The sequence below is a fragment of the Podarcis raffonei genome, chromosome 15 (assembly GCF_027172205.1).
Source record: "Podarcis raffonei isolate rPodRaf1 chromosome 15, rPodRaf1.pri, whole genome shotgun sequence".
NCBI classification, from domain to species: domain Eukaryota; kingdom Metazoa; phylum Chordata; class Lepidosauria; order Squamata; family Lacertidae; genus Podarcis; species Podarcis raffonei.
The window spans coordinates 20395772-20408016 of NC_070616.1; the positions used below are offsets into that span (position 1 = coordinate 20395772).

Here is a 12245-nt window from a genome sequence, read left to right on the forward strand (position 1 = left end):
AGCTGCGAAAAACAACAACAACCACCAAACTCCAGAACTCCCCACACTTTACCTTCCTGACCCTCTCGCACTACACTTAGCAAGTGTACACAGGCACACACGTCCACACCGGGGGTGCATGGTAGATTTTGCACATGACAGTTGGCGTCCTGCATGCTGCAGATTCCACCCACAGTTACCGTATCTGCCTCCCAAGGGCACACCCTCCTGCACATCGCTTCTGGTACATGCTCGCAAGAAACACCACGGCTCGTGCAGCACGCAGGCTTCGCTACGATCATGTAGTACTCTCAACCCACACCCACGCACCGATTGGAATACGCAGCCATCATTCTTCACCCTGTGCATACACTTGTAGAGCACTCACTTTTGCGCTACACACACCGCTCAAGGCAGACACGCTTGTCATATAATTCAGCGCCCACCTCTTCTCCTTCCTTTATGCTCAGACAAGTTCCAATTTCCCTTTTCTAAACCTGGTCTATTTATCTCACTGCATCACAGCTGGGCTTACACTTATCGAGAGGAGGGGAGACTCTTTTTTTTCCCAACAATCATGGAGTCCCCCCCCTTCCTTAAAGCACCCCTCTTGGCCCAGAAAGAAGACAGTAGGTGCCACTATCTCCCCCCCCCCCACTTCACTAATCTTCAGTGGGTCTTTCAAGACCAGGAAGGGCTCTCCCACTAAGCACTCCAGCAACTGAAGAGGCTGGGGCACCTCTTTTAGGAAGTCAGTGCAGCGTTACGGGGGGGGGCGGTTCAGTTCAGTTCACGTTTTAATGCAAATCACAGATCTCCTTTTGAAATGCGCAAATTCTGCAGTGCACTTTCCTCTAACCAAACCACATGTGCAAAATGCATAAACCAGAAGGAAAGGTGTGTGGAAAGGCAAAAATTGGTGGAAATATACAAAAACTATAGCAAAAGTCTGAACAGATGAGGGAGCCGGCGTACAGCTTCCGGGTCATATGGCCAGCATGACTAAGCCGCTTCTGGAGAACCAGAGCAGCGCACGGAAACACCGTTTACCTTCCCGCCGGAGCGGTACCTATTTATCTACTTGCACTTTGACATACTTTCGAACTGCTAGGTTGGCAGGAGCAGGGACCGAGCAACGGGAGTTCACCCCATCGCGGGGATTTGAACCGCCGACCTTCTGATCGGGAAGTCCTAGGCTCTGTGGTTTAACCCACAGCGCCACCCACTAAATCCTGCTCAGTTTGGCAGGATTCAAGCAAACTGCCTCCTGATTGAGGAAGCAGTTTGCATGGAATCCCTGCTAAAATGGGAAAGGAGATTCTGATGCAAACCCTTTGGTTTCAATAGGCCTACTCTGAGTAAAACTTAGTTGACAAGCACCCAAGTTCCGAGTTCTCTCCTTCCTTTGAGGTTTTTAAGCAGAGGTTGGATGGCCATCTGCCATGGATCCTTTCGCTGAGATTTCTGCAATACAGCAGGTTGAACTAGATGACCCTCAGGGTCCCCTTCGACTTTACCATTCTATGATTCTATGAGGGCAATTTCAAATGCTGCAGTTTTTGTGCCACTGCACAGAACTGCAAAATGATACCCAGAGGCATGCTGAAATCATCTCCAGTGCAGGCTGACTACTTTTCATGACAATCTCTGTGGTGGTGTACATGTGCACACAAACAAAAACACACAAACACACACAACCAAGATCAGCTGACCTTTAAAGCCCTAAACGGCCTCAGTCCTGTATACCTGAAGGAGAGTCTCTACCCCCATCGTTCAGCCCGGACACTGAGGGCCTTGTGGCGGTTCCCTCATTGCGAGAAGTGAGGTTACAGGGAGCCAGACAGAGGGCCTTCTCGGTAGTGGCGCCCACCCTGTGGAACACCCTCCCTCACGATGTGAAGAAAATAAGCAGCTATCCCATCTTTAAAAGACATCTGAAGGCAGCCCTGTTTAGGGAAGTTTTTAATATTTAATGCTGTATTGTTTTTAACACTCGATTGGGAGCCGCCCAGAGTGGCTGGGGAAACTCAGCCAGGTGGGCGGGATATAAATAATAAATTATTATGATAATGATTATTATTAAACCAAAGACATGAACAACCATTTATCAGGCTACCTGCGGCAAATACAAAATCACCTCAAGGTGACTAGAATCATAGAATCATAGAGTTGGAAGAGACCACAAAGGCCATCGAGTCCAACCCCCTGCCAAGCAGGAAACACCATCAGAGCACTCCTGACATATGGTTGTCAAGCCTCTGCTTAAAGACCTCCAAAGAAGGAGACTCCACCACACTCCTTGGCAGCAAATTCCACTGTCGAACAGCTCTTACTGTCAGGAAGTTCTTCCTAATGTTTAGGTGGAATCTTCTTTCTTGTAGTTTGGATCCATTGCTCCGTGTCCGCTTCTCTGGAGCAGCAGAAAACAACCTTTCTCCCTCCTCTATGTGACATCCTTTTATATATTTGAACATGGCTATCATATCACCCCTTAACCTCCTCTTCTCCAGGCTAAACATGCCCAGCTCCCTTAGCCGTTCCTCATAAGGCATCGTTTCCAGGCCTTTGACCATTTTGGTTGCCCTACTCTGGACACGTTCCAGTTTGTCAGTGTCCTTCTTGAACTGTGGTGCCCAGAACTGGACACAGTACTTCAGGTGAGGTCTGACCAGAGCAGAATACAGTGGCACTATTACTTCCCTTGATCTAGATGCTATACTCCTATTGATGCAGCCCAGAATTGCATTGGCTTTTTTAGCTGCCGCGTCACACTGTTGGCTCATGTCAAGTTTGTGGTCAACCAAGACTCCTAGATCCTTTTCACATGTACTGCTCTCAAGCCAGGTGTCACCCATCTTGTATTTGTGCCTCTCATTTTTTTTGCCCAAGTGCAATACTTTACATTTCTCCCTGTTAAAATTCATCTTGTTTGTTTTTGCCCAGTTCTCTAATCTGTCAAGGTCGTTTTGAAGTGTGATCCTGTCCTCTGGGGTGTTAGCCACCCCTCCCAGTTTGGTGTCATCTGCAAATTTGATCAGGATGCCCTTGAGTCCATCATCCAAGTCATTGATAAAGATGTTGAATAAGACTGGGCCCAAGACAGAACCCTGTGGCACCCCACTAGTCACTCTTCTCCAGGATGAAGAGGAACCATTGATGAGCACCCTTTGGGTTCGGTCAGTCAGCCAGTTACAAATCCACTCAGTGGTAGCATAGTCAAGACCGCATTTTACCAGCTTCTTTACAAGAATATTATGGGGCACCTTGTCAAATGCCTTGCTGAAATCAAGGTAGGCTACATCCACTGCGTTCCCTTCATCTACCAGGCTTGTAATTCTGTCAAAAAACGAGATCAAGTTAGTCTGACATGACTTATTTTTCAGAAATCCATGCTGACTATTGGTGATCACAGCATTCCTTTCTAGGTGCTCACGGACTGTTTGCTTAATGATCTGCTCCAGAATCTTCCCTGGTATTGATGTCAGACTGACTGGGCAGTAATTATTTGGGTCCTCTCTTTTCCCCTTTTTGAAAATAGGGACAACATTTGCCCTCCTCCAGTCTGCCGGGACTTCACCTGTTCTCCAGGAATTCTCAAAGATGACTGCCAGTGGTTCTGAGATCACATCTGCCAGTTCTTTTAATACTCTTGGATGCAGTTCATCTGGCCCTGGAGGCTTGAATACATCTAGACTAGCCAAGTATTCTTGTACTATCTCCTTAGTTATTCTGGGCTGTGTTTCCTCTGCTGAATCATTTGCTCCAAATTCTTCAGGTCGGGCATTGTTTTCTTTATCGGAGAAGACTGAGGCAAAGAAGGCATTGAGGAGTTCAGCCCTTTCTGTGTCCCCTGTTTGCATTTCACCATCTTCTCCTCTGAGTGACCCCACTGTTTCTTTGTTCTTCCTTTTGCTACGAACATACCCATGAAAGCCTTTTTTGTTGCTTTTAACCTCTCTAGCAAGCCTGAGTTCATTCTGTGCTTTAGCTTTTCTGACTTTGTGTCTCTGTGACTAGTCAGAGAACCAGCTGCAAACTTGGCAAAAGGGGTGGTTTCATGCCAAGTCAAAAGTCAGGTGTGCATTTCATAGCCATTTGCACCACTTCCAAAACCATCTATGACCATTATCTCTTTCAGGTACTTTTGCACTCCTGCATAAGAGAGCACAAAAATGTTCACAAGAGGCTGGGTGATGAGGGAAGGGGTTACCGTCTCATTATGAGCAGGCAACCTGATGGAGCCTCCCTCATCTCAATCAAATCATGGGCAGCTAACTAAAACATGAGTAAGAACGTGCACTTCAGTGAGGAAGTAATCTATGCACAATCTCATTGTTTTCAAAAGAATGCATGTGTCCCTCTATGGATTCTCCCATCCACATTCTGCACCAGCTGCTCCTGCAAGTCCAGGCTGGACCCAGGGCAGAAATCTTGCTGCACAAGCAGGAAATCACCAGCAGAAGAATGCAGGGAATATCAGCTGCCTGAGCAATGGAGATTCCTGCCTCCTTCACCATTCAGACACAGAGAGAGAGAAACCGGAGGGATTCCTTTCCCCTCCATGACATCACCATCATGCCAAACCTGATTGGCTATGTAGCACCGTGGCATCATCATACTCACTAAGCAGCATCTCACTGGCAGAGAAAAAGCCACTTTAAACTGGGATGTGCAGCCATTGGTAACAGGGGTATAGGAAGCTGCTTTCTGCCAGGTAATTCGACTATTTGACCGCCGAGCTCACTGGTGGCAGCAGCGGTCCAGGGGCTCAGGTAGAGAAATCTTTCCCATCACTGGCAAACTGTGGATCTTCTTCTGTATATGAAGCAAATGCCCTGCTCTCCAAGGAGCTGTGGCCCCTCCCCTTGTGAAGTGTGTCACCCCCAAGGGGGCTAGTTGCAAGGAGGAAGCTTCTGGTGCAAAGAAGCCCAGGATGATGCCCGCACCCACATCCTCCTCCAGGTAGCTGCATTGACAGGGGGAGTTTCTGCCATCCATCCTCCAGCAACTCATCACACACACCCCATTAATTCTCACTGTGCTCCTTCCTCCTTTTACCTTTTATGCTTCCATCCCACAATGGAACAGTAGGCAGGACACAAAATTCTGGTCTGGTGGGGGTGGGATGTAGAGGGTAGATAAAGATGAAGAACCCCCAACACACATGCACCCCAAAAGCAGCAAAGTGAAAATTCAGCACAGTACTGTCTCCCTCTCCCTTTCAAGCTGCTGGTGTGGCATAAAATAATGAACACAGGTGTGCAATGACAGGTAGGTTAATAGGAGAAAGAGCTGCTCTTCTGATGATTTTCAAGATTTTATTCTACTACAGGGTAGCTCTTGTAATAAGAATCCCTCCCTCTTTCCGGTTTTATTCTAAATCTTCACATGCCACCATCAACACACAAGGTGTTGACAGTGCAATCATTTTATTCACTGATTCATTCTTTGAATTTATATCCCATCTTTTCCTCCAAGAGGCTCCAGGTGGCATGCAAAATTATCCCCCTCCTCATTTAACCCTCCACAACAACCCTGTGGGGTAGATTAGGCTGAGTGGCAGTGACCAAGATCATGCAGTGTGCTTCATGGGAGAACACAAAGGCCCTGGGCCCCAAGGAACAAACCACTGAGAGCAGCCTTGCTCAATGTGATGACCGCCAGATGTCTTGGACCACAACTCCCATCATGCCTGACCATTGGTCACACTGGCTGGGGCTGATCAGAGTTGGAGTCCACCATCTGGAAGGCAGCCCTAGGAACACACAGGAAGCTGCCAGATCATTGGTCCACCAAGCTCAGTATTGTTTACACTGACTGGCAGCGACTCTCCAGGATTCCAGACTTGAGTCTTTCATATTCTACACCTGAGGATGCCAGAGGTTGAACCTTCCCCTTGGAAGGCATGCACTCTGCCATTGAGCTTCCCAAAATCAGGTTATAGGAAGCTGCTTCATACTGAATCAGGCCATTGCTCCACCCAACTCAACACTGACCGGCAGCAGCTTTTCGGGGTTTCAATAAGACTTCTTCCTAGCCCTATCTGGAGATGAACTAGATTCAGTCTGGGAACTTCACACATACTCCACTAATGAGCCATGACTTTTCTCCTAGGTTGAACCTATGGCTTCCAAGATTTTGCTAGACCCCCAACTCCCATCAACCCCAGCCAACATGGCCAATGGACAGGGATGATGGAGACTGTAGTCCAACCATACCTGGAGACCCACAGGTTCCTCATCCCTGCTGTAGGGCGTTGTCGACTACAGGGATGGTGCACTTGTGGGCCTCCATCCCTGACCATGGGCCATGCTGGTTGGGGCTGATGGGAGTTCAACAACAGCAACATTTGGAGGGCACCAGGTTGGCAAAGGCTGCGTGACTATCACTTGCTGATAGAATTGTCTGCTTTGGACAACATGGGTTGATCCACTGGAGTTGTGGGGAGAGAAGGATTTTTCTGCTTACAGGTGGTTGCGCTGCGCTGGCTGTGTAAATATGCCAATAAAATGATTTACAAGCCTATAAAGATTGATACCAGCCCGTGCACACCTGTGATTCTGGCACATCGCCAGTCTGAAGAGAGGGGAAGGCAGCAACATTTACACACATTTCGCTGTTTAGTCCCTAGGAGACAAACCCGACTAGCCACAAGAGGACAAGCTGGCTTGACTGCTTAAAAAGCCTTTCCTACATGGTCCGATAGGTCCACCGCCAGATGGAGAGATGGTAGGATCCAGAGCATAACTTGTTAATCAGCTCTTCAGCGGTGGGGCTGCAGTGCAGTGGAACAAGGTCTTTGCATGCAGAAGGTCCCCAATCCAACCCTGCAAGGGGAGGACCCCGGCTGCAGGAGAATAATCAGGAGCGGTTCCTCCTTTGCAGCTGTGACTTGAACTGCAAAGGAGGGTCTGTTGCTTTGGAGCCCTGGTTTGCATTCATGCTGCAGGGGGGGGAATAGGAGCTCTGAGCTCTCTTCCAGTTCTTCCTCTGCAGCAACCACAGCTGGAACTTCGCTGTACCTGACATTATATATGATGTCAGGGGCAGGAAAGAACACAAGCGGAGCCCTGCTGGATCTGGCCAGTGATCCGTCTAGTCCAGCATCCTGTTCTCACAGGGGCTTGCCAGGTACCTGTAGAAAACCAGCAAGCAGGAGTACTCTTCCCTCCTGCAGTTTGCAGAAACTGGTATTCAGAAATATTGCTGTCTCTGGCAGAGGAGACAAAAGCATAGCCATTATGGCTTTCAGCTGCTGATAGTCATGTCCTCCGTGCATTTGTCCAGTACCTCTTTTAAAGCCGTCCAAATTGGTGGCCATCCCTGCCTCCTGGGGGAGTTCCACAATTTAACTATGCACTGCATAAAGTACTTCCTTTTATCTGTCCTGAATCTTCCAACATTGAGCTTGATTGGACATCCAGGAGTGGATGGATGTCCACACCAAGGTGGGGGCAGCTTCCCAAAGTATCTTGGCGGGCAGATCTCCAATTCCTAATTAGACCCCCAAGACAAAGGTTTCCCACCACTGCTGCAGACTTTTCTACACTGCCCTGGGATCCTGTGCGCTGAAAGGCAGTCTAAAACTGCAATAAATAAGCAGGTAAATAAAAGAACCCTGACTGAGATCCTAAACCTGGAGAGTTTCTGCCATAGTGACCACAGTGCCAAGCTAGGTGATCCAGCTGTCTGAGCTGGTTCTAATGCACCCACGGCACTGAGCATCTCAGGAATGTGTAATTCCTGATGCAAACTGGCCTTGCCCGACTCTGCATGGCTTATTCCTCTAGCACAGATTTCTCCCAACCTGGCACCCTTCCATATGCTGTTGGACTCCAGCGCCCATCAGCCCCCAGCAAGCATGGCCAAATGTCAGAGATGATGGGAGCAAGAGTCCAACAAGGGCACCAAGCTGGGAAATATTGCTCCAGGCCACTCTGGCCTATGCTAATGGGCAGCAGCTCTCTAGAAGAGGCATTTCCCATAAGTTCCAGCCTGATTCTTTTAACTGGATGTATCATGGACCGAGCCCAAGACCTTCCGTATGCCAAACAGCTGTGCCACCACTAAGCTATGGACCTCTCCTTTCTGATTTCAGCCACCTATGTAGATGCAAGCCACAAAGTCTCCACTGTGACTCTTGGGCCAGCCACAGTGTCTAACCTACCTCACATGGTTGCTGTGATGATAAAAAATGGGGAGGAGAGCCATGCATGCCACCTTGATCTCCTTGGAGGAAATAAATAAGCATATTCAGGTTTGCAGCCATTAATGCCTTACCATCAGCATTATTTATTCCAAATAAAACATTATGCCAGGCAAAGCAAAGTTACAGGGTGGGAAATCGGGTCTCTGCCACAACTCAGCATCCCATCCATTCCCCACCCCCACAAAAATGTGCAATTAATAAAACCTAGGACTTCAGGGAGAGATCCCAGCCCCTTCCCTGTTGTGCTAGTGTTCTGCTTGCAGGGAGTTCCACAATGCAATTCACCAGTACTGCTACCTGCAGTCTGAAGCACCTTGTTCCCACCTCATACTGCTGCACATGCAGACCACATCTGGCAATGCAGGGGTAGCGACACTAGCCTCCGACAGAAGATTCCCACTAAACACACTAATGCAAGGTGCTTAGCAACCAGAAAATAAATGACACCGGAGAAATGCAATTAAACTAATGGATCGTGAACATGGTTGCGGGAAATTTGTTTAGAGAGCCACATATGCTAATCCTGGAAATGTACGCCTGACACCATCCCTTAAGAACAGCCAAGCTTTACTAAAAATCATTTTTAAGAACATCCTTTCCCCAAAACCAAAGGGGAGAGCTGGCCAGAGGCCCTTGACCCAAAGCAACAAGAGGTTATATCAGGCAGGTGAGCGTGCCTGGTCACCTGCGGCAAACAATGTCATTTCCAAGCAACCAAGGAGAACAGCTTCTGTGAGCTAGGAGGAGTTGTGTGCCCTTGTTGCAGGGTGCTGACATGCCACATAAATGATAAACAGGTAAGTTTGGTGGACTAGTGACTTGCAGGCTGGTTTGCATAGCTGGACACCAGCTCTCAACTGAAAAAATTGTAAGGTGTGCATGTCATGCCAGCCGGCTCTGTGCCAGCCTCCAAGAGAATGGAAAGACAAACCCACTTTCCTTCCGCTATTTCTTACTCTGCACTCATGGATCTCAGGGCTGCAGCATTGCCTGCTTCCACACAGCAGCTCTCTCTGGTTAACTTATTGAAAGTGGTCATTCCCAGCAACCCCAATCTCCCCCAGCACCACCAGCAACATTCAGGTGTCTTCCATCCCATATGGTGCACACAATGGCTATCTATGAGCTAAGCTTTCATACGCTTGAGTTTGGGTTGACTGCCCTCCACAGAGGTCATTTTTTAAAAATGATTAGCATTTTCATAAAATGCTCAAGGCTACTGCTACTCTAAGCTTTCCCCCAGATGGTGTTCAGAATCATTTAAGTACTTAACAATCATATATAACCAAGGCTGATTCACTGGGCAAGAAATAAGATACAGGTTTATGCTGCAAACTTTAAGCCCCCTGAGCAAATTGTATATTCACCCGCACAGTCCTTGCACTGTAATGGCAAGAGGCACATATATATATTTATTAATATGGGTATTTATTTATATACAGCTCGTGTGCCAGAATGGCTTCAAAGCAGTTCACAGCTATAAAATCCATTATAAAATACATACATGGTTAAAATACCCAGTAGCAATTTGCTCAGAACATTTAAGAGAATACTAAATGAAATACAGAATAGCACAAGTTGAAAGCCTTTACAATTTGAACAGGCTTTTTTTAAATAACAAATTTAAAAAATAAAAGTTGAAGTTCAGTTTCGGGGGACAGTTTGCCTAAACAGGTGTGTCTTTAGGAGCCGGCAGAATGCCAATACTGATGAAGCCTCTCCTTTTCAGCTGGGAGGGCATTCCACAGCACTGGTGGCACCAATGAAAAAGCCCTGAAACCAGAGACTGCAGCACAACGCGGTGAGAATTGCCTTTTGCCAAACATCCTACCCAACCTCTTGGAAATCCAGTTTGTCATCTCTTAAGTAAAGTTAGAATCTTCTATTGAATCACAAGCTTATTCATGCCTGCAAGAAAAAAAATGAGCTAACCAACTCTCTATATCTTAGTATTTACCGGTAACTACGCAGAATCGCATTTAAATACAAAGCCCAGATGGATTTCTTTCTGATGAACATGTGAAACTAGAAATCTCACTTTCAATGGTGATCTCTCTGCCCCAAGAAAAATACTGCAGGCAGCTACCTAGTGACAGGTCACACACATGTGAAAAAGGTTCACATGCTTCATCACTGACCCAGGATCTCTAGCTCTCCCTAGAGTATTCAGAAAAGAGAGGTTGGAAGTAGCTTAGACTTCCAGGCAAACAGATCTTACATATGAGCAAGCCTTGAAGCGTTCAGTAGGGCTTTACATCATCGGTAAGCATGTACAGGATTGCAGCCTTCATAGCACTGCTTTGTTAAGCAACTTCAGCATTAAAGAAAATAATCGTCCTCTTGCTAGATCATGGACTCATACGTTACTTGGATCACGAACATGCACTGGTCAATTGCACGCCTTTCTGCAAAGTCCATCGACATGCTCTCTGCCGAACCTTCCTCTGAAATCGTTACAGAAAAACCAGGCAACAAAAATAAAATAAGACCAAGAACGAGCAGCGGTCCAAGGTTTCAAAAACTCTGCAAAAGACTTATTCAAGTCCTGCTCTCGCTTCATCGCATCCTTGGCTGGTTTTTATTTTTTTTAATGGTTTTTACTGTACTGATGAAACCGTATCACTTAACCATTTCTGAAACCAACCCCTCTCCGGGGAGGAAGGCGGGGAGCAGAAAGCATGCTGCCTTTTTTATTTGTGAGTATTTCTTCTTTTCTTTTCCTTACAATCTGAAGCGCTCCCCTACTCGCAAGGGAAACTCCTTTTGCGCGAAGGCGGCGGCGCGGCGGACGAAAAGCCGAGCATCATTTCTCGAATCGAAGGGATACAGGTAACAAATGAGAGAGGAAAGGTAGAGAGGGAAAGAGAGAGAGAGAGAAGGGAAGGTCCACACAGGAAGCGTCAGCCCGGAGAGCTTTCCCGGTGCCCAAAGAGGCCAGCCCAGAGCGCAAAGGAGAAACCGCTGCAGGGGGGTGGAGGGGGGGGACCCGGTGCACTTCAACTCACCTTGAGCTGCTGCCAGTCCTCTGGTGCTGATCACACTTGCTATCAAAGTGGCCACATACCAAATCATAGTACTACCGCCCGCCGACCAGGAGCATCATCCTAGCTGCAAAGCGCCCTGCCCTGCCGGGGACCTTCTCATCTGCCCAGCCCAGCCCAGCCCGGGGCGAGTGCACAAGGCGCGCTGCCTCCCCCTCGTCTCCGCTTCCTTCTCATGCCCTCCGAAGCCCTCCTCCTGGCTGCCTCCCCGCCGCCCTCGCCATCCTGCCTCTCCCCGACGTGCAGCGGCACCTGCGCGGCTCGCGGAACGCACAGCCAGCAATGAGCGAGCGAGCGAGCGCCAGCCAGAGCGCACAACTCCTCTCCGGCGCGCAGCCTAGCCTGGGCCATTTGAGCCTCCTGGGCGACGCCCCCGCCGGCCGACGATTGGACGGCCGGGGAGAGAGGCGGGCCCCCATTGGCTCCGGGCGCAGACAACGCTAGGGAGGGGGGAGGGGGGGAGAGAAGCCTCCCCCTCCTCCCAAGGTGGGTTGGAGCGTGCAATGCACAGAGCCGCAGAATCATGCGCAATGCCAGGGAGAAGGAGTTGGGTGCCTCCCCCCTTCTCTCCCTCCCCGGTCGCCTTTTCCTCCCTCCTTCCCTCACTCCCTCCCTGCTCAAGCTGCATGGCCGGTTCCCCAAGAGGAGGGGGCTCCCTGGAGCAGGGTGACGGGAACAGCAAGGAGGAGGGGGGGCGTGCAGCGCGGGGGGGGGGTGCTGGCTGCAGCCCCAGCTCTGCAGAGCTCCCCATTGCAGCTGGTGTGGAGGAGAAGGGAGGGAAGAGGAGGAGATGGCCCTTTCCAGAGCTCCGATGCACTTGCTCTCCACTTCGCCCGCCGCTTCCCACACTCCTGCCGATGACTCCGATCCCCGAGTGGGATGGCGGAGCTGTCAGCCTTTCACCCACTCGCCCTGCTTGCGCTCCTGCAGCTGAAATTCCTCTCTTCTCCCCCACCAGCCCTCCGTTCCTGCTGGTCTCCCTCCTTCCCCTGCCACCAACGACCAAGGTTTGCTTT

The 12245-nt window shown here is 49.1% G+C and overlaps 1 protein-coding gene across 6 annotated transcripts in view; it reads right to left on the minus strand.

Annotated features, from left to right (window-relative positions):
• IGSF9B (immunoglobulin superfamily member 9B) overlaps positions 1–11560 on the minus strand; it is a 117195-nt gene extending 105635 nt beyond the window's left edge. For all 6 annotated transcript variants that reach the window (XR_008327745.1, XM_053366795.1, XM_053366793.1 and 3 more), the window contains exon 1: positions 11194–11560. Coding sequence is in view for 5 of the 6 variants with exons in the window: in XM_053366795.1 (XP_053222770.1) it covers positions 11194–11260 (67 nt within the window). In the remaining variant the exon portion in view is untranslated. The remainder of the gene's footprint in view (positions 1–11193) is intronic.
• Between the last annotated feature and the right edge of the window lie 685 nt (positions 11561–12245).